The sequence below is a fragment of the Meleagris gallopavo genome, chromosome 1, assembly GCF_905368555.1.
Source record: "Meleagris gallopavo chromosome 1, MGAL_WU_HG_1.1, whole genome shotgun sequence".
Lineage (NCBI taxonomy): Eukaryota > Metazoa > Chordata > Aves > Galliformes > Phasianidae > Meleagris > Meleagris gallopavo.
In genome coordinates, this window is record NC_139404.1 from 150269755 (window position 1) to 150292235 (window position 22481).

Consider the following 22481-nt stretch of genomic DNA (forward strand, 5'->3'; position numbering starts at 1 on the left):
GATAGGTGCATGTAAACTAGATTTATCTCTCATGAAAAAAAAAAAAAAAAGAGAGAGAGAGAGAGAGAGAGAGAGAGAGAGAAAGTAAGAATAACTTGATATTCTTCTATGAATGACACCCTGAATATATATATATATTTCCATTTTTTAGCATGGATTATGGTATGAGCAGTACACTCGGTCTAGATATAAGTAGAAATTCTGTATCATGAAGCTTAGCCATGCTTTCCATTTCTTTCTCAACCCTTTGTTTCTGGAAAACAGAATGAGGCTACACATTTCTTAAATGCCTTATTATTCAGCTCATATTCCACCTTAAAAAAAAAAAAAAACAAAAAAAAACAGTGACATTAAATGTATGAGTTTTTCACGCTGAAATACTACACATATATTAGTGCATTAGTCCACTTTCAAGAGGAAGTCCTGTTGGCTAGTTGCTACTTTGAGCCAGCAGAGGGAGTATAAAGCGTTGTTTTTTCTGGAGTTCAAACCTGAAAATGAATGTTTTCTATTCTTTTCCAACTTTTTCTTAATTAAAAAGAAAAAAAAAACCACTAAGCTTTAATTAAGCTAAAAAGCACCCTTCTGTGCATCATGAACACAGCTGTAAAACAACACAGGTGTCATACTGCAATACTGTAAATAATTTTTAGTACCTTGAACACCAAGGCAGACACAGGCAGGGAATTTCACTAAGATGAGATGTAAGATATCCCAGTATCCCAGAGCATGGTGGCTAAACTGCATTCCCAAGCAGTTTATGAACAGCAGCCACTGGCGGGGTAAACAATAAGAAACAAGGGAAGGAAGGGAGGAAGGGAGGAAGGGAGAAAGGAAGGAAGGAAGGAAGGAAGGAAGGAAGGAAGGAAGGAAGGAAGGAAGGAAGGAAGGAAGGAAGGAAGGAAGGAAGGAAGGAAGGAAGGAAGGAAGGAAGGAAGGAAGGAAGGAAGGAAGGAAAGAAGGAAGGAAGGAAGGAAGGAAGGAAGGAAGGAAGGAAGGAAGGAAGGAAGGAAAGAAGAAAGAAAAGAAGAAAGAAAGGAAGGAAAAGAAAGAAAGAAGAAGGAAGGAAGGAAGGAAGGAAGGAAGGAAGGAAGGAAGGAAGGAAGGAAGGAAGGAAGGAAGGAAGGAAGGAAGGAAGGAAGGAAGGAAGGAAGGAAGGAAGGAAGGAAGGAAGGAAGGAAGAAAAGAAGGAAGAAAGGAAAGAAAGGAAGAAAGAAAGGAAGAAAGAAAGGAAGGAAGGAAGGAAGGAAGGAAGGAAGGAAGGAAGGAAGGAAGGAAGGAAGGAAGGAAGGAAGGAAGGAAGAGGAAGGAAGGAAGGAAGGAAGAAAGAAGAAAGGAAGGAAGAAGAAAGAAAGGAAGAAAGAAAGGAAAGAAAGAAGGAAGGAAAGGAAGGAAGGAAGGAAGGAAGGAAGGAAGGAAGGAAGGAAGGAAGGAAGGAAGGAAGGAAGGAAGGAAGGAAGGAAGGAAGGAAGGAAGAAGAAAGGAAGAAAGAAAGGAAGAAAGAGAAGGAAGGAAAGAAAGAAGAAAGAAAGAAGAAAGAAGGAAGGAAGAGGAAAGGAAGGAAGAAGGAAGAAAGAAGGAAGGAAGGAAGGAAGAAAGAAGAAGAAAGAGAAGAAAGAAAGAAAGAAAGAAAGGAAGAAAGAAAGGAAAGAAGAAAGAAGAAGAAAGAAGGAAAGAAAGAAAGAAAGAAAGGAAGAAAGAAGAAGAAAGAAAGAAAGAAGAAAGAAAGAAAGAAAGAAAGAAAAAAAGAAAGAAAGAAAGAAAGAGAAAGAAAGAAAGAAAAGAAAGAAAAGAAAGAAAGAAAAGAAAGAAAGAAGAAAGAAAGTGCTGTTTTCCAAAGGGCATGTTTGTACACATATCCATACACATATCCAACACACCTGTGCCCAAATGTCTCAAAAGGGGTGTGATCTGGGTGTTGTGAGAATTAATTAGCTAATGAGCCTGATCTTCCTGTCATTACTCAGGTAAAACTTCCACGTGTCTCAAGCGTAATAACTGCAAAATTTTTGAAGATGAAGTTTGTTATATTTGTGCTATATAACAGCTGATATCCACAGGGACTGTTTGCCCTCAAATTCCAGCCTTTTTCTTGTATGAAAGAATTGAAAATTGTGTGTTAAGCTCTTCCACGCACTAGAAAGTCCATACAAAGGACTTCAGAAAACTTCAAGACAGAGTCAATTAAGGCCTTTTCTTATCCTCATGATTCTCATTATCAGATTTTTGCAGAATTGAATCCCACTTTGCCATTTCTTCAAAGAGACTCTTGTTAAAGGGAATAGCAGCACTCAGCATTTTGCAGGTTATATTCTCAAGAAAGCACTCATTGCAAAATCTAGCAGATACATGCATCCCTCACCTCCCTAATTCTCCTGAAAGAGACTGGAACCATAAAGCTTCCAGGATCAGATTTTCATAAGCTGAGGCCTGCAGATCCTGTAGAGGATCTTCTCATGCACAGTTTCTACAATTGCATATGTATAGCTGGCTTTTGTACATACAAATGGAGCCTGTGCATAGCTCAAAACAGGAATCTAAACTGCTATACAAAAATGCACACAGACGTCAGGATTTTTTTTTTTTTTATGATGTGAATGAAATGAAGGGGGAAGAAGGACATGATGAGAAAAAGATGAAATTCAGACCTCATCAAAGTCAAAGGTAGTTTTCCCTATAGACTTCAAAAGATTCAGAACTTCATCTGTTACATTTATGTGCTTCAAAACCTGAAGATGGGTTCAGAAACAGGCTCACCTTCAATTCATTTGGCAACCCAGCTTCTTCCTGGTTGAATGGGAGAAGCACTGACAAGAATCTCTAGGGAAAATTCTGCCATTATCTAAATCTGCAGTTCTCGATTTCTGAATCTGTCTGGGCAAAATAGTTCCTCCCATGTGATAGCTATAATAGGCTGAAGGAACTAGGCTTATTTAGCCTGGAAAAAAGAAGGCTGTGGGGAGATATCATTGCAAGCTTCAAATATTTAAAGGGAGCTTAAAAACATGAGGGAAAACAACTTTTTACACAGGTAGATAGTGACAAGACAAGAGGAGGTGGTTTTAAACTAAAGGAAGAGAGATTTATGTGGGATGTCTGGGGAAAGTTTTTACTGAGAGAGTGGTGAGGTGCTGGAACAGGTTGCCCAGAAAAGTTGTGGATGCCCCGTCCCTGGAGGTGTTCAGGGCCAGGTTGGATGGGACCCTGGGCAGCCTGATCTAGTACTTGGTCTAGCAGCTGTCACTGGCTTTGCCTGTGACAGAAGAATTGGAACATGATGCTCCCTTCCAACCCAGGCCATTCTATGATCCTATGATTCTATGATAGTGAAAGCTTTATGTACAAGCCCTTACCACTCCTATAGCCTAAGGTAGAGTATACGTGTAGACCCATTGGACTAGTATGCAAAGTAGCAGAGTGTTTCCCAGAAACCATTTATTTGTTATGCAGTTTGTTCCCAAGCTGCCCCTAGAAAAGAGGGCAGCTGAGAAAGAGAGAAGGCTACAGGCTGGATAGATTGATCTTGCAGTGTTTGGCTTCCACTTTGCAGATTGGTTGCTTTTCCTGTAAGCTCTCACTGTTCACAAAGATCCAACTAATGACCATTAACTGTCCTTCAACAGTCTCTTACATCTTCCTTTTGAGAAAAGGGGTGGAGGGAAATGTGGGAAACGTTCCCTTCCTGTGGCCAAATTTATTTTTAGTCTATGCAAGTACAACATTGCTGACACTCCTGGAGTCATGTGTTCTTGGCCACAGTATACTAGATGGCAAAATTCCCATTGACTTGAGCATAGTCTAGATTTTGCAACAAAATGTTAAAGGAGGGGGAATGCAAGACTGAGGCAAAGGCAAAGTAAGGGTGCCAAACTACAATTTAGGGATAAAACATGGTTCCCCGGGGCTTTAAGGCAAGAAATAAAAACATAAATAAATAAATTTAGAAATATAAATAAATAAATAAATAAATAAATAAAAACAAATAAAATAGACAAGAAGCTTTTACAAATATATCAACAGTAAGAGGAGGACCAAGGAGAATCTTCATTCTTTACTGGATGAGGCTGGGAATGTGACCACTGAAGATAAGAAAAAGGCAGAGGTTCTGAATGCCTTCTTTATGTTGGTCTTTAAAGGTCAGACCAGTTATCCTCAGGATACTCCACTCTCTGACCTGCTGGTCTCAGCTGGGGAGCAGACAAAATCCCCCACAATTCAGGAGGACACAGTCAGAGACCTACTACTTCAACGGGACTGCCGTAAGTCAATGGGGCCGGATGAGATTCATGTGAGAGTGCTGAAAGAGCTGGCGGAGTTGATAGTCATAATCTATCAGTGCTCCTTGTTGACTGGTGAGGTTCCAGAAGACTGGAGGCTTGCCAATGTGACTCCCATCTACAAGAAGGGTCCTAAGGAGGAACCAGGGAACTACAGTCCTCTTAGCCTGACCTCCATGCCAGGGAAGCTTGTGGAGCAGATTGTCTGTGGCATGAGAGGGACAACCAGGGGAACATGCCTAGCCAGGATGGGTTCACCAAGGGCAGGTCCTGCTTGACCAACCTGATCTTCTTTTATGATCTAGTGACCCGTTTGGTGGATGAGGGAAAGGCTGTTGATGTAATCTACATAGACTTCAGCAAAGCCTTTGACACTCTCTCCCATAGTATTCTTCTGCAGAAGCTGGCAGCCTGGACAGGCTTGGACAGGTACACTCTTGGCTGGATAAGGAACTGGCTGGAGGGCTGGGCACAGAGAGTGGTGGTGAATGGAATTAAATCTAGCTGGCAATTGGTCATGAGTGGTGTTCCCCAGGGGTCGGTGCTGGGGCCTGTCCTCTACAATATCTTTACTGACGACCAGGATGAGGGCATTGAGTGCACTCTCAGTAAGTTTGCAGATGACACCAAGTTGGCCAGAAGTGTCAATCTGCCTGGGAGTAGCAAGGTCCTACAGAGGGATCTGGACAGGCTGGATAGCTGGGCTGAAGCCAATGGGATGAGGTTCAACAGGACCAAATGCCAGGCCCTGCGCTTTGGCCATAACAAACCCACACAATGCTACTGGCTTGGGGCAGAGTGGCTGCGTAGAGGAAATGGACCTGGGGGTATTGATTGATGCTTGGCTGAACATGAGCCAGCAGTGTGCCCAGGTGGCCAAGAAGGCCAATGGCATCCTGAGTTGCATCAGAACCAGTGTTGCCAGCAGGAACAGGGAAGTGATTGTCCCCCTGTACTTAGCTCTGGAGAGGCTGCACCTTGAGTACTGTGTCCAGTTTTGGGCCCCTCACTGCAAGAAAACAATGAGGCCCTGGAGCAGGTTCAAAGAAGGGCAGCAAAGCTGTTGAGGGGTCTGGAGCACAGGCCTTATGAGGAGCAGCTGAGGGAACTAGGATTGTTCAGTCTGGAGAAGAAGAGGCTCAGGGGAGACCTTATTGCTCTCTATAACTACCTGAAGGGAGGTTGTAGTGAGCTGGGGGTCAGCCTCTTCTCTCGTGTAACTGGTGATAGGACTAGAGGGAATGGCTTCAATCTGTGCATGGGGAGATTCAGGCTGGACGTTAGGAAGCACTACTTTTCTGAAAGAGTGGTCAGGCACTGGAATGGGCTGCCCAGGGAAGTGGTGGAGTCACCAACCCTGGAGGTGTTCAAGGAATGTTTGGCTTTTGTGTTGAGGGATGTGGTCTAGAGAGAAATATTGGTGATAGGTGAATGGTTGCACTGAATGATCTTGTAGATCTTTTCCAATCTTGGTGATTCTATGATTCTTAATAAAATAGACCCTCCTCTTCAGAGAGCTACCAGTACATGTCCCTTTCTTTTCCATCTTCTCGCTGAAAGACATCCATCCAATTGCCCTTTCTTCACACTTGACTGTCCAGTTAAGCTTCTCTGTCAGCCTTGCTGTCATTCCTCTTTCAGCACATGATGTCAACCCTCCCGCCATTTTTCTGCCACTTTCCAGATGACAGGATTCACAGCCTTAACTCATAGACCTGTTTGTATATCAGAAGATAAATATCTGTCACACTTGTTTCTTGTGCCCCATTAAAAATGAATTTAGCTACGGAGGAAAACCTGTCAGGAAAGCATTGACACTGGCTAAATATTGTTGAATTTGGGTGTTCTTTTTTTGTTTCTTTTGTTTTGTTTCTCCTTTTGCCCCTCTAAAAAGCCAAAAAAAAGATTTGAGTAGTGAAGGATTCAGTTCTTCTGGGAATTAATATACATATTCCATAATGGCTCTTCAAGTCTTTCCTGTACATTTGGTAGTGAAAAACAGAGGGTTTTTTTGTTGCTCTTACAGGTTTTTGTTTTTTGTTTTTGTTTTTTTTTGTGTGTGTGTGTGTGTGTATGTGTGTGTGTGTGTGTGTGTGTGTTGTTTTGGTGATCTAATGATCCAAGCAGACACTTTTCATCACTAAGCAATAGCAAACTTGCCAGGTGTACATTTTTATACCACTCTTCAGCATCAAAAAGCTCCCAGTTTGACAGATTCTAAAATGTTTCTCACTTTAACAGCAAAATATTGCCATGAGAGGACCTTAGTCAGTGTAACACAAAAAAATGAGCACATGCAATTCTTGATTACAGAAAACAAGTGAAACAGGGCCATAAAGCAAAATCTTGCCCTCGTAGATTCCCAATTTGTGAAGCTTTTGGGGGATATGGATAAACCCTGGCTTCCATGAGGAGCAGGATTCCCAGAGAATGGAAGTTAGCAATGGTAAATAGCCCCAGCTGAGCATCTCCTCCTCAGTGTAATATGCTGTTTATTTATCCTACTGCAAATGTGTTCTAGGAAATTGCCAAACAGGAAGGAGAGCCTTGCCTGAAGTAATTTGCAATCTAAAGACTGGATCCTACCAAAGCATCTGTTCCGAGGTTTTGAACAGCTTTTACTCCCATAGGATTTGAAAAGGTATTCAGGAAGACCACAGTCTTACAGCATGCTGTAAGGTTTGGCTAAAATTGCCTATAAACTACTCTCAGGCACTTAGCAAGTCTGTGTTACCCTAATCTTTAAAAATACAGAAGAAATATGCTGTGGATAGGTGAACTGGGTGCACAAGGAGATGCATTTTTATTAACAGCTGCATAAAGATCCTTACTGCAAATGTGGGACAGATGATAACACTATTTCAAAAACAAAAATGATGCAAAAACCATTCTTCCCACAGCTCGACCAATGAACACAGAGCTGCCAGGCTGTGTGTGTTTATACCATGGAGTGTGTTGTATCTATAGATCACACTTAACTTGCTGCCTACACCTTGCTTCTCATGACAATTTATTTCAGTTAAATGCCTCCTGGCTGCCCTTAACCAATGTTCTTTATTGTTAGTAGGTGGTGCTGTGAAGAAATAAGAATATACATCCAGTGCTGTGTTAACAAGCAGAATACGATGCTGCTGTAAAATAACTAGCTCCATTTTCCTCAGTTCATTTTTCACCTAGTCCAGATCTTCAGAAAAAAGTTTCCCCTTACCTCTGCCTCCGGATTTATCATCAGTCTTTTGAATAGTTACATTTCTAGCTGGTTTACAATGTTTCAGTCACAATGCATGGACACTGCAGAATATTGCAATGCATATTTGACCTCTGCCTTTTATTTCTTAAGCATACCATCGGTGCCACGCATTGAACGTATTAGTAGAGTAGGGCATTGCTAAATGACAACAGACAGAAGTCTCATTCTGGCAAATCTGGATTTTAGTTACAGAGTGCTTCTCGTGATGGCAGATCCAAGCAGGTGGGTTCCAATAGGAACTCAGTGCAAGCACATTGACTCGTGGATTCAGCAAAGGCCTTTGGGGAAAAAATACATATATAAATTTATGTGAAAGTTGCTGCACCTTACATATCATTATGTACACATAGTGCATGTGACAATGTGTCGCTTGTGATGATAGATCAATACCAACTGCAGCTCGGTACAGGCAAGGTATTTCAGCAATTCTCAGGTGCAGGACTGTTCTTCCTAAGCCCACAGACTGACTAAGCCGGGGGCATCTTTCTGAACTGCAGGATCCAGCGTTTCTGTGGGGTGAGGGTCAGAGCAAGCAACCTCTCCCTGCGGGCCGTGCAGAACGCAATCCCCATAGTGTGGAAGCAGGAGAGGTGTTTGCACAAACACCAGTGGGAACGAAGAGATAAAAAGTCGAAACACAAAGATTGCAGTGCTAAATCACCCCAACAGCTTTGCCAAACTTTGTCATGTTCGGTTTCCTGTGCTTCAGTAATTTTAGTATAAAAGAAAAAAAAAAAAAAAAAAAAGAGGGGAGAAGGGCGGAGGAAAAATAGCCAGCTGTTCCTTGTATGGTCCAGGAAACACGTTTGATTTATTGCTTTAAGGCTATTTCTGAAGGGGCTGCCTGTGGCAGCCGGCGTGCCGGAGAAGTCACTGAGGCCTGTCCACTTGAAGGGCTCAAACTGTTTCCTGAACAACCCTTCTTCTCTCGTCACCTCCGACAGCTCTCATTGACAACGTGTGACTGGGGCCTGGGAGTATTTTAAAGCCGCGGGGGGCCGGGCCGGACAATGGGGCTGTCAATTACCTTTTCCCCCGCCGTGAAAAGGGGCCGGGGACAATGCGCGCCGGCCGCGGGGGGGCTGCGCGGAGCGGGGCCGCCGCCCCCCGCCATTCCGGGCCGGCCCGCGCCCGGCGGGGAGCCGCCAAGGTGAGGGGGCGGTGGCGGCAGCAGCAGCAGCGCCGCGGGGCCCCCCCCCGTATTCGGCGGCGCGGCCCGGGAACGCCCAGGCCCGGGCCTACCTACATTGTGCCTAGCTGAGCTTCCTGCGCGCCTTGATCACTCGCTGAGAGCACTGTCCGTCACACGGGCGCTTTGTCTGGCAGTCAGTGCCATTTGAATTTGAGTGACTGAGGAAGCCCGAGTTATTTGTAAAGAACAACTAGGCTTTTCATTCATAATTTCAGTAGGGGGATAGGGTGCTAATGACTGAGCTTGAATAACCAGGGAATGCGGTATTCAAGGCAGGAAGAAGCCCAACTGGCTGCCAAATGAGAGGAAGGGAGGAAGGAGAGGGGGGGAGATGTAGGTGAAAGTGCCTGTGTGAAAAGGCAAACAATGAGATGGGATCGCACATCGCATGTATACAAATACAAATCGGTTTCTCGGAAGGTGAGACGGGCACAGATGGGAGCAGGAAAGGAGCCGAGGAAATTCCAGGTTGTGTTTCATTAACTTGCCTTCAGAACCAGCCCTGCAATTCTAAGAGCGAGGAGGTCTGGGCGAACGGAAGCGATCTTTCACCCGCCGCCCCCTCACCACAGAGAACGCAAAAACTTCCCTACTCTTACTGTAAAAACTCGGGTTTGGGGACATTTTGCCTTTGCTGTTTAAGGTGTGGTTCTGACACAGCGTGAAAGCACCAAAGCTGGCCCCAGTTGTGCCCAACACGTATAATCACCAGGTACGTTTGTACTGTCTGGCTATCTCCATACATACATCCACTGGCTTGATGAAGATTCTCAAAAGTCAAACTACCTGATATAAAGCCTAATAAACCCTCCTGACCCCAATTTCAGTTATCTTCCATGGGATTTGGAAGAAGCCTATTCTGAACTACAGCAGATTTTATAGGACTGTAGCATAGGTCCCTGTGAAGAAAGGAAATCTACAGAGCTAAGAGAAAAAATTGAACGGTATTTTAAAAATTGTAACTGCTTTAACACAACTTAAGTCATCAGAAAGTGAAATAATTTATGTTTGTTTGAATCGCAAGCAAGTAACATTAAAGATCTTTAAATTCGTTACATGGCTTCAGCAGGTAACCCGAAGAATGAAGAAAGTTTTCCAGATTTTTTTTTTTTTTTTCTTTTTGGTCAGATGCAGTGTATTTATGGTGTATGTATGTGCTTCCATTTTCCAAGTTTCCTTCAGTTTTTGTTGATGAGGACATCATCCTCAGAACTGCCCTGGACAGCTTCCACTTGGGTTTCAGAACACACTGGGCCTGCTGTGAAGGAAGCACTCAAGATTCACTTTTTCAGCCAACTTCTGCCTTTCCCTCTGCGGAGCTCATGAAAGTAATAGGCATGCTTAAAATACAGGAAGAGATGATTACAAAACCACAAATAAGATAGGAGTAACTACACCAGATGTAGAGACGGAAGTACAGAGGAACTCTTTAATCAAGTAGTGGGAGTGGATGCTCCTGCAGAGATAACCTTGTTTAGATAATCAAACATTTTGTCCTCTTCTTCTCTCTGTAAGATAAGTATAATTATCTAACAGTTCCCATTCTCCTTAAAGATGCTGTAATTCTATTAGACACAGTTCTTGAAATTTTGTTGTGCAAAAAGATCCTGGAGTAATGAAGGAGATACAATGCCACAGGTCCCTCTGTGAGGCAGTAAGAACAGGGTAGGTTTATGGAATAGGAGATGGGACTCCTCAAAGATCAGGTAAGTTCTTTCTTTCCTTCAGTCCTTGATTTTCTCACCTACAAAATGGACTTAGTGACATCTCTTGTAAATTATTTTGAGATCTGCGGGGAAAGCTGTGATAGAATGCCTAGCATTTTAATTATGGTTGTTGATATTACCATTAGAACCAGGAGAATGAAGACAGTTCTTTGCAGATCTGATATCAGGATATTCCATGATCTTTACTTTTTTTTTTTTTTAATTGGTGCAACAATATAAAGAGTGGGTAATTTTGTTGTTGTTTTCTGATTTTCAGGTAAATGATGGGCTAAACATCAGTTTTGCATGCCCATGCAATCCCCATGCAGTTTTGCAACCCCCATTCTGCATCCTTTTGATGCAAAATTTCTTCATCTCTAGCAAATAGTTCCATACTGCATTTGTCACCTCCACTTCCACAGTGTTCTTGTGAACATGAACATGAGAAGTTCTCAGCTGAGGAAAAAGAGCATCTCAGCATGTAGCAGAACAATGATACAATTTTTAACAATTATTCAATTTCCTTCCTTTGGTTTGCAGCAGATCTATGAAGTCTTGTACATATTCCTTGGCTGACTTGCAAGCCTTTTACCTCCTATTACTAATCTCTGACAGCAATTTTTGTTAGAAATCCAGCCTCCAGTGAAGAAAAGTAGCTTATGTTCTGGGAGCAGCACAAAGATCCATGACATCTACCTCACCCTTCGAAGACAAGCAGGTGTCCTGCCCTTTTCCAGCTACACTGCTTGCAGTACACAAGATATTCATTTACCTTTCCACTACATTGCAGTTTAGGGCTAGTCTGGGTATCTCTACATCAGTGGTTTTCTAACTGTGATCTGTGGATTCCTACAGACTAGTTCTAAATGGGAGGTCTTATAATTTTCTTTAAAAGAGTCTACACTTCCCTTATATTTTTTTTTTCTTTCAAAATGTAGAAAAAGTCTGCAAACTGAAGACGTTTGAAAACAACTGCTGCAAACTATGCCACAGTAGAGATATAATCTCTTCAGAAAACCTGCTTATCCTCAGGTTTCCCATAACTGCTGACATTGAATCACAGTATCGTAGGGGTTGGAAGGGACCTCTGGAAATCAAATCCAATCCCACTGCTAAAAGCAGGTTCCCTATGACAGGTTGCCCAGGAAAGCATCCAGGTAGGTTTTGATTATCTCCAGAGAAGGAGACTGCACAGCCTCCCTGGGCAGTTTGTTCCAGTGCTCTAAGCACAAGCATAATTGACCTGTTCTGATCCTTCTGAGTCACTTTAATTCCAGGTCAACACACAAGTGTCTGCATCTTGCTGAAAAATATGTTGGGAATTTCCAAACTAGTACTTGCTTACTAGTATTTTAATAGGCAATTAGTTAGTTTTTGCATAAAATTCTAGTATCGTCAAGCCCAGCATTATCTAGCCTCTAAATGAAATAAGGCTAGAGAGTGTAGCATTTAAAATGCTGACAGACGTGGCTTGCCTGTGCTGCCATCCTCATGATTTCAGCCAAATCAATTGAAAATTTTAGGAGGAAAATCTCAGGGCAAACGAATACATCATAAAAAACTTTCCATAAATCCTGTTTAGCAAATAAACTGCACTTAGTCCTGTCCACACCAAATTGTCCCACTTTTGAAAATTGGGTCTCGAGGCCCTTGAAAAGAGAGAACTAATTATAAATTAGTTGTATAAACTGGAAAGGTTTATAAAGTTGAATTCCAAAAAAAACAGTGCTGATTTTATCAAGGCTACAAATATAACCCAATAACACTGAACAGCACATCAAAGAACACGTGAGTTTTATTAGAACAATTTACATGCAAAAGCTCCACATTACGTTATAAATACTAAATGCACATATTCTTTAGTACAATTTCAGAAGAATCAAGAAAGGGATTTGTTTATTGTTTAAGTTTACATAAGTATAGTTGGTATTCAGCAAGAAAAGCAACTGTCCTTCCTTATACAGGAGCAGCTATCAGATGGGGAGAAGTCACATGGGCCTATGTCATCTCTAAGGATACTTAAGGAAGGTGGTAATCATTAGCCAGATCTGAATGACTTAATCCCAGAAGATCTGGCTTCACTGACAGCAAGAGGCCAACTTTCAGTAGATGCAGAGCAGGCGTATTCCAAACCAGAGTGGAATTTATTCTGGTTTTCACGTGTGCTGCACCCTGTTCCACTAGCACAGGTTCCCGGGAGCATGGGGGATGTGGTGCCTTCATTAATTTTTCACTCTGAAAGGTTTCTGGGATTTCTCTAGGATAAGTTACACTGAAAATCACAAAAGCGAAAACAGTGGTTTTGAATCACAAAAACTTTTTTTTTTTTAACTTAAAAAAAGAAAAAAAGAAAAAAGAAAAAAGAAAAAAAAATCCAGCTATTCATAATAAGGTGAGTTTGACTTCTCTATTTCTCTGTGTGACATATCTAAGTGTCCTGGTCTGCCCTGAAACTCTTAATGAAGTATCAGCAGGCAAAAGACTTCACAGCTCATCACAAACTACTTTAAAAATAAATAAATAATTTTAAAAAATCATGTAACTCTCTTAAGTACATTACCTTTTTTTAGAGTTGCAAACAGGAAAGGCAATCAATTAAAGGTTTAAGTTTCTAAGGAAATGCAGAGCATTAGAAGTGGTGTGCAGCCAAACTTAGTCCTTTCAGGATGTGCAGAATCAATATCCTTCTATCAGTGCATTAGCTCATGAGATAATGCACAAAGAGTTCCGGAGGTCAGCAGATTTACTGCACATTCATTCCCTTGCAGGAATCAATTCTCTGTGAATGAGCTCCCTTTTACTTTACAAAAAGGAGGGACATAACAACCTGTTGTCAGGTCCAGGGTCAGAAAATTAAATCAACCCAAATCTTAAGAGGCAATTTCAGAGCATTGCAGAAAAGTTTCAACCATTTCAGATGGATCGCACATCACAGACCTCCCTCTGTCTGACCGTTCACATGAAGTCTCTGAAATTGTGTATAGACTGGATATAAGGAAAAAGGTTTTATGATAAAGGTGATGAAACACTGGAACAGGTTGCCCAGAGAGGAGGTGTCTCAGGAGACATCTAAGGTCAGGCTGGATGGGGTTCTGAGCAACCTGATGCAGCTGTAGGTGTCCCTGTTCACTGCAAGGGAGTTGGACCAGATGGTCTTTAAGGGTCCCTTCCAACTCAAACAATTTTATACTTCTTTGACATTGATACTATTCTACTGTAAGTGTGTGTGTTTGTGTATACATCCATGTACAACAGGCATATTCCCCTGCTGAGAATGAATCCAAGACCTTCATCTCCACAAACAAGGGTTAAAAGTAAAATAAAACATAAAGTCATGCAGTGATTAGAGCAAGCCACTAGGGGAAACATCGTCACATGCATTGAACCACTGTCCCTCACAAGAAATGTGCAGTGAGAGAGATAGGTGTAATTCTGTGAAGGTTGGTCCCAAAGAATCATGAGATCAAAGGTCTGAGAATTCAACTTTGAGATCCCAGTATGAGAATATATGTCTGTGTGTGCTTAATGCTGCATATCTGTGGATTAGTTTTGATTCCTTCTATGCATGCTAAGTTTGTGCACAAATCTTTGTAGGTTTAGTGCTTCTCTTTCAAACTAAACAGTGCTGTGATGCTGTGTACTTGATTTTTGCTTTTCTAAAATGCTTTTCTATAACACTGATACTTCATTTTGCACACATGAGTGGCTCTGTGAACAAAAATAGCTCCACTGCTTTCATATCTGTCGGTGAGACAGCTCACTGCATTGTGTCCACACCTGTACTGCTGATTTCACTACTGACTGCCAACTTGTAAAACATGGTATAGTGGATTTTCTAATTTACACTCTATTTATGTGCTCAGTTTATATGCTGTGAAACAATCTTGCAGGCTTTCCCGTGTCCATAGGCTTGTACACATCGTTCCCTACCTATTTTTGCCTTTACTAAATTTCACGGTGAAATGAAATCAACATCGTTCTTCGTGTCTTTTCGTACATTAAACCGTGCTCATCCCTCCCAGATGAATCCCATGGAATTCCCGGCTCAGCCTGAACGTAGCGCACACCTCTGAGGATGCCCAGGTCCTTTCTCAGCAAATCCCGCGCAGTGCTGACAGCCCCGTGGATCCGCGGGGGTTCTGTGCCCCGCACCACGCTCTGCCCGCGGTGCCCCGCGCTCCCTCTGGCGGGGAGCGGCAGCGCCGCTGACTCCCGCCCCGGGGGCCCCGCGGTGCCTTAGAAACACTGCTCGGGAACTGCGGGGTGAGGAGGTGGCACGGGAGGACGCACGAAGGAAAGTCCGCGGAGCTGTGGCCGTCCCATAGCGAATCTATGAGAAATAACGCGCAGCTTCACGGTATTACTGTGATATCGACTTAGAAAATGTTGAAAACCTGAAGGCCGACGGTGTACTACATTGCCTTCTCCACCACGCCCCGCACCCTCATTTTTATTAACAGTGACCCCTCACTCAAGCAGCGGTGACAGCAGGTGGAGAAGAGGAAGTGCTGCCAACTGCTTCCAGCATTAAAAAGAGTTCTCAGGGCTTTCGCCCCGAGAATCGCTCATGTAAATAACGCGCCACATCGCTGCTCGGCACGCCGGGTATATTTTAAGCAGGGCCACACGTGATAGGGGTGTACGAGCGCTCTGTGCATGCCGACGTGGATACGCCGCTGTGCGCGCTTAAAGACACACGCGGGTGGCGCAGGGTGCCCGGGGCCGGCGGCACTGTTGCCCGTGCGGAGGGGAACGGCTGCGGCCGTGACAAGGGAACCTAGCACACAAACAGCCATTTCTGTCAGCTGCCCGCGGGCCGCGTCCCGCACACGAGTGAGAATCCATTACAACGGAAGTTTCATAAAAGCGACCGAAATTACAAATTAACGACTCTAAGAAGGAGTCCTCTGGGGGCTCTGGGAGATCCCGCTGTGCCCCTGCCGCCGCCCGCCCCGTGCTGCCCCGCGGGCCCCGCTCCGCGCCGCCGTGCCGCCTCCTCGCGTTAATCCGGGGCACAATGCCGCGGGCAATAAGCGGCCCTTCCTACTGCCGGTTGGGGGGGTAGGGAGCAGAGACTTTAAACTTTTATTCCATAGAGGAGGATTTAAAAAAAAAAAAGAAAGAAAGGAAGGAAGAAAGAAAGAAAGAAAAAAAAAAAAAAAAAGGAAAAAGGAAAAAAGAAAACACGGCTGGGGGGGGAAGCACCTGGGAATGGGTCTCCCGCTCCCCCCGGGGAAAGCAGCTCCCCTCGGCCGCCCTGCAGCCCGATCGCTGCCGGCCCCTGGATAAACAGGCGAGCACAAAAGCAGCCCCGAGCGCCGTGTGGCCGCGCACGGAGCTGCCTCCTGTGAGAACAGGCTGCGGCCGGGCCCGGAGGGGCGCGGGGCTCCGCGCGGCACCGGGGCCAGACGGGAGCGGGGCCGGGGCCGGGGCCGGGGCCGGGAGCGGGACCGCGGTTGTGGTGGAAGCGGCGGCAGGAGTGCCCTTTTGAATGCCTCCCGCAGCTCGGAGTGCTGGCAGGGCGCTGGGAGAGCCAGTGAATGTAGCCCCGCAGAGCCAATGAGCTGGGACCGGATGCGATATATCCTCTGGGACAACAACTGCTCTGTTCCTCCTCAGATCCACATGACGCCATTTACTGCTGCTTTTGCAGAGAGATCACCCTACCTCCTCCGGAAAGAAAAAGAGAGAGAGGGAGAGAGAGAGCAAGCAGAAAAACGCCGAGCTCCTCCAACTCAGATCTCAAACCTTCCTCCTCCTCCTCCACCTCCTCCAAACACACAACAACAACCACCACCACAAATCCGCTGCGCTCCCCAAACACCCCCCCGCTCGCAAACCGCAGAGCCGCCTGCAACACACACACACATACACGCACACACACACACACACACATACACACACACACGCTCGCAGAGGGAGCGAGAAAGCCGAGGGAGAGAGGGAGAGGAGCGTGCGGCGAGCGGCGTTCGGCAGCGCGGCCCCCCTGCCCGGCTGCTGCTGCTGCTTTCTCGGAGGAGCCCGCTGGAAGAAAGCTTTGCCATCGGATTTTAGATCCACTTGATTTCGTTTTCTGTGGCTTTCCCCTTCCTCTCGATCCTCTGCAACGGCAGCAAAAAAAAAAAAAAAAAAAAAAAAAAAAAAAAAAAAAAAAAAAAAGTGACTCGGTGCTGGCGGTTCGGCCTCCTGTTCATTGAGGGAGAAAAAGGAAAGTGTGTGTGAGTGAGTTCTTTGGAGGAGCACAGAAAACCCACCCAGATCCGGAGAGGTGTTCTGATTATTACTATAGCACATAGGCGCACACACGTTCTTACAGTCGATCTGGGCAGAGGGACTGACTTTGCTCCGGACTTTTTGCACGCTGATCGTTCTGATTCTCATTTGCAAGTTGGACGAAAGCAGAGTTTGGAAAAGAATTTTTTTTTTTTGCTTTAGGGCTGGATTTATTTGCAAACCACAGGAAGAAGAAAATACAACAGAGAGAGGGGTTTGGTGCAGCGCCGCGATCACGGTGAGAGCCTTTTCCTTCTTTGCAAAACAAGCTTTTCAGTAACCCCCCCAACCCCCCGCGCTGCTCCAAGAAAACTCGTGGAAATGTTTGAGGCCGATCCTTTTTCCACTCGCACAGGTTCTCTCTCTCTCCCCTTCCCCTCTCCTTCCTTTCCCAGAGAAGAGCCGGAGGTGGAATTTCGGAGCGCATTTTCTCCGGGGAGGGTTTTGAGGGCTGCGCTATATTTGCGCCCCGTCGCGCTGCTCCGGGGGGGCGCGAGGCTGCGCGGGGGCGGAAGGCTGCGTGGGTGCGCACGCGTGCCCGGGGGGCTGCGGGGAGGCGGGGGCCGCGTTCTCCCGGCTGCGGGGAGCCGGGCACGGGCGGTGCTGCCCCGGGGGAGACGCAAGGAGGGCGCTGCGGGTCCGCCGGTGCCCCGGGCCCGGGGGAGCGCCGTGATTGACGCCCGTGTGTGGTGGCGTCGGGAGATCCGTGCCATTCGGAAGTGAGTGCACGGCTGGTGTGTAAATACATCTGTGCGGCTGCGGGTGCGTGCGTATTTCTCGTGCGGTGAAACTTAATTCGATCCATGAGACGGGGAAACTTCTTCCCCAGGTTCTACTTTGCAGAGTTTGTGTGTAGAGGGGAAGAAAGACTTCTTCTTTTTTTGTGGGGGTTTACTGTGTAAACCCTCCTCCCCCCCTTCAACACCAGTATATATATTTATCTGCTGGTGTTCTCAGCAAGTTACTTGTGTGTCAGCTTGTCAGCTTGCCCCACCCTGATGACCCTTTTGCCCTAATCCAGAGTCTGATGGCACACTCTGTCCTTAATGCGGGTTTCAAAGCCCTGTGAAAGCAGAGAGGGTGGCGGGGGTGTGTGCGGGGCGGTGGGGGTGGTGTGCTGTGTGGCTCCGAACACGACGCAGTCGTGGGACCGCTTCGCCCGAGGCCCCCTCCGCGATGCGGGGATTTTCCACACGCAGCACGCAGAAGCCCCTTGAGTTTGCCACTTCCCCAGACGTGCGAAGACGAAAACCACCCCCCTGCTCGCCCTTCTGCCAATCCCAGCCAGGAGTAGGCAGCGCTCGTGGTACTTGAGCTGTGTGAGAGTGGACTTTGGTTTCTGTAAGTGAGGAACGGTGTTATCGCCCACACGCGCACACAGAAAGGCTAGGAGCTGGAAGGGTGCTGGGTCACAGGGAGAGCTTTCCCTAAGAGCTTTCGGGCACGGCTGCAAATAAAGGTGCTGGAGGTTTACACCTTGTCCCGTTAGGGTCTGTCAGGGGGAATAAGGAAACATGGCCCGGATCGGGCTGACAGTGCCTCCTGGGCAGGGGCGGGAGGCTCAAGTTCGGACGGTTCGTTTCTTCGGCGACTGAATGAGTGCTCAGGGCAAGGCGGGGAGGGGGAAGGGGGTGGCAATCTGCCTTCCGCCCGGCTGTCCCGGAGGTGCTGTCTCCAAGAGTCTGCGGGGCGCCGCGCATTGCCCGGCAGGGAAAGGCTTCCTGAGCATCTCCCGGGGGAGGGCAGGGGGGAAGAGTTAAAAGGAAACATGGGTTTGACTTTCCTGATAAGGCGACTGCGGCCGCCCCCTCCCACCTCCCGGCCCGGGGATGTCTCCTGTTAATCTCCAGGTTGTCTGCACTCACGGGGCCGCCGCCTGCAGCCTCGGGGCTCCGCGTCCCACCTGCTGTGCTCCCGCTGCGCGCCCGGATGCAGCCGCGCCGGGGGACGTCCGGCGTCCGAGGGGCTCCTGAATCGCGCTCGTCCCCTGCGCTCTGCAGGTCGGGGGCAGCCTAGTTTCTGCTCGGGGCTGTCACTTCTGCAGGGGTTGGCTCTGGGTCGGTGGGCTCCGGTCTGGATGCCTGGATATAGGGTTAGCAGTGGGATGGGGAGAGTAGTTTAGTTTAGTTTAGTTTAGTTTAGTTTAGTTTAGTTTAATCAGACGAGGGAATGTCTACTTTCTGAAACTTTCTGTACAGCAAAGGCTTGAATTTGAAGAAAACATAAGTAATGCTGCTTCAAGATAAGCTTTCAAGACTTTCGGGGGAGCACCATGATACACTCTGCATGCAAAACTAGGAGTTGGCAATGTTTAAAATAGTTGGTCACTCTTAAAGCCTAGATTTTTTTGGAAGGAAAAAGCACTTGAGGGGAGGGCACAGGAGTTAAAAGGTTAAATGCTTTCTGCTGCTGTTAGGAGAAAGACAGTGTCTGGAGATGTTCATTGTTAAAGTGTTTGGCTATATTTTATTATACTGTGGTATAGTATTCTTGTTGGTAACTGATGTGTACAGAGTAACACTATGGTGCTCTCTCTAGGTATAATTGAAGACATTGTGTGGTCCTTGTAAGGAGCTTGGTTCCTGCTTGGGTTTTAATTGTAAAATATTGTTCTGGATTTTTGTGTAGGTAATTGGATTTAGGAACTGCTTTAAAATATGATAAAGGCAAAACAAATACTGAGTGATTCAGAGGTCAGCGCTTGAAACTTGTGCATATTTTAACGTAGTAGCAAGTTATGTGCAAGGCCCCATCTTTTGGGTCTTTTCCTGACTTCCCATTTAAATTCTTAAGTTTGGCTTTCAACATTGTAGTTATTCATCTTTTAAAACTATGATAGCAACCAAGTAACCTCCTTGGGTGCTGATGTTATCTGATGGCATTATTCACGCTTCTCTCCCAAAAGCCACTCTCGGTAATATTTGAGGTTTAGTTTCTGGAATTCTTTACACATTTAATAAATAACAAAACTGGTAGCATTGCTTTTGTAGTATTGAGCCTTAAACTAACAATAGCAGTGGTGTACAAGTATGACACACTCTAAAATGTTGGAGAAAGATATTTTTACTTGTGCTGCTGAAGTTTTTGGTAGCACTAACTCATTTAATGTCTAACCTCAAACATTTTATTGCTATTTAGTGTTTTTCTTGGGACCATTGGTATTAAACTAAAATTTCCTATTTACATCATGTAAAGTTTAATGTGTAAAGAGACTGGCCTACCAAAATATTATCCAGTTTTAAGCAAAATTGGAGAATTATATGTCTGTCATCAACAGGTCACATTACACTTACTAAATGCTCGCAGGCTCTCTTATTTAATGTAAAATAAGGTTTGCAGTAGTATCGTGTGAAAAGAAGAGTCACTTAAAGAGGCTGGAACTTGGTCACATTAGAGGCCGTGGTCTGGCAGGAAGGCGGCCTGGGACATGTTACTTACCAGGTGTCATCCTTGGGCTTTCTAGAGCCACAAGTTGAAATGCATGGACCTATAACAGATTCTCTTTAAGCTCTCCACAGGAGTAGTCGGGGGAGACCAAGTAGAGCGTACTTAGCTTACCAGCACTGCGCTCCCCCCGAGCTGTGAATCCTTATTTAATGGCTGATGCATTACTTGAATGTGTGCAGTGCTGTGAAATCCTGCAGGCTGCTGGAGAGCATGAGATGTGTTGCAATTAGTGAATCCTCTCTTTGTTGCTCCAGGATTTCAGATGTGTTCTAAGCCTGCTGGGGTGAGCACGCTTCCGGGCAGCGATGGAGATGAGAGCTCAGCATGGCAGTGGGTCGCAGGCCTTGCTACAGGCTCGGCGTGACAGTGGGAGGCCTCATGGAGAGCCCGACCTGCGGGATGTCCTGACGCAGCAAGTCCACATCCTGTCCCTGGACCAGATCAGAGCCATCCGCAACACGAATGAATACACAGAGGGACCGACGGTGGCTCCGCGACCAGGAGTCAAGTCTGCTCCTCGTCCAGTGAGCCAACCCAAAAATGAGAGGCCCCATGGTCTGCCTGAGCATCGCCATTTTAGCCGGGTTCAACACATGCAAACACATGCTTCTCCTCGGGCACCTCTGTCCCGCTCCATCAGCACAGTCAGCACAGGCTCGCGGAGCAGTACAAGGACAAGTACAAGCAGTAATTCCTCTGAACATAGACTTCTAGGATCATCTTCAGGGCCAGTTGCTGACGGGATAGTCCGCATGCAGCCCAAGTCTGAGCTCAAGTCGAGCGAGCTGAAGCCGCTGAGCAAAGAAGACTTGGGAGCACACAGCTACAGGTGCGAGGACTGTGGGAAGTGCAAGTGCAAGGAGTGCACGTATCCAAGGACCCTCCCATCGTGTTGGATCTGTGACAAACAGTGTCTTTGCTCAGCCCAGAATGTGGTTGATTACGGGACTTGCGTGTGCTGCGTGAAGGGCCTCTTCTATCACTGCTCCAATGATGACGAGGACAACTGCGCTGACAACCCCTGCTCTTGCAGTCAGTCGCACTGCTGCACTAGGTGGTCAGCCATGGGTGTGGTGTCCCTCTTCCTGCCTTGCTTGTGGTGTTACCTGCCAGCCAAGGGTTGCCTTAAGTTGTGTCAGGGCTGTTACGACCGTGTCAATCGGCCTGGGTGCCGCTGTAAACACTCCAACACGGTTTGCTGCAAAGTTCCCAGTGTCCCCCCCAGGAACTTTGAAAAGCCAACATAGCATCACTTATCAGAAATAATCGAGTAATAAGGATTATCTTAACATATATGCAACCAACTAAGCAGCTATGGTCTTGGCACTGTAGTAGGAGGGTTGGGGGTACACTTAGCTGTTTGCAATGACACACTTTTCTCTGTGTGCCATCTTAGTTGATAGGCTTGTTAGAATCCAGCTAGTGGGACGCAGAATAAAAAAAGGCAATGTAGTACATCGTGACCCACATATTGCATAAGCTAAAGCAACACAGACACTCCTAGGCAACTCCGTGATTTGTGAATAGTACTTGCAAAATTTGTAAATTAGCAAATGACTCCTTTTTTTCATTGTTTTCTGCCAGAGATAATGTGCTATATTTTTGTATATACAATAATATTTTCAACTGTGAAAAATAAATGGTGTCATAAAACATGGCACAGTCACAAAATATTATACTAATATGTTGTACATTCGGAAGAATGTGAATCAATCAGTATGTTTTTAGATTGTATTTTGTCTTACAGAAACCTTCTATTACAAGACTCTGATTTCCCTTTGGACTTCATGTATATTGTACAGTTACAGTAAAATTCAGCCTTTATTTTCTAATTTTTTCAACATATTGTTTAGTGTAAAGAATATTTATTTGAAGTTTTATTATTTTATAAAAAGAAATATTTATTTTAAGAGGCATCTTACAAGTGTCACCCCTTTTTATGAGGATGTCATAGTTGCTGCAAATAAGGGGTGAACGATGCATATGTTCACTATAAAATAGAAAATATATTAACGTTTGAAATTAAACTGGGCTACTTGTCATTTTTTCCCCTATTTATTGTTTTGAGTTGGGAAAATCAGTACTTTAAATTGCAGACTTTGAAGTAATATAGCTACGGTGAGTCTAGTCTTACTACCTGGAAAATCAGAATAGGACTTTTAAGTGTACTTTTGCTTCTTTGTTTACTGCTTCAGCTGAATGTAATGCAGGATTTTAACTTCCTTTACACAAATGTCACATATGCTGGTCCTGCATCTGAAAAGGAAAACGAACATAGGAAAATGCATTGATTCATTCCAGACTAGCAATAACGGGCACTGAAAGATTGACCTATT

At 45.4% G+C, this 22481-nt stretch overlaps 2 protein-coding genes across 3 annotated transcripts; both read left to right on the plus strand.

Annotated features, from left to right (window-relative positions):
• Positions 1-8537: 8537 nt before the first annotated feature.
• Positions 8538-16479, plus strand: LOC146545705 (uncharacterized). Its single transcript, XM_085228150.1, has 3 exons — positions 8538-8677; positions 11458-11582; positions 15719-16479. Exons 1-3 carry the CDS (start codon positions 8538-8540, stop codon positions 16477-16479), a joined length of 1026 nt encoding a protein of 341 aa, XP_085084276.1.
• SPRY2 (sprouty RTK signaling antagonist 2) lies at positions 16019-22172 on the plus strand. Of its 2 annotated transcripts, none has more exons than XM_010728697.3 (2): positions 16019-16936; positions 20400-22172. In XM_010728697.3, exon 2 carries the CDS (start codon positions 20451-20453, stop codon positions 21390-21392), a length of 942 nt encoding a protein of 313 aa, XP_010726999.1. In that variant the 5' UTR covers positions 16019-16936; positions 20400-20450; the 3' UTR covers positions 21393-22172. The 2 variants fall into 2 exon arrangements, with proteins under 2 accessions (XP_010726999.1, XP_085071772.1); XM_085215646.1 differs by lacking the exon at positions 16019-16936 and adding an exon at positions 17798-18698.
• The last annotated feature ends 309 nt before the right edge of the window (positions 22173-22481 follow it).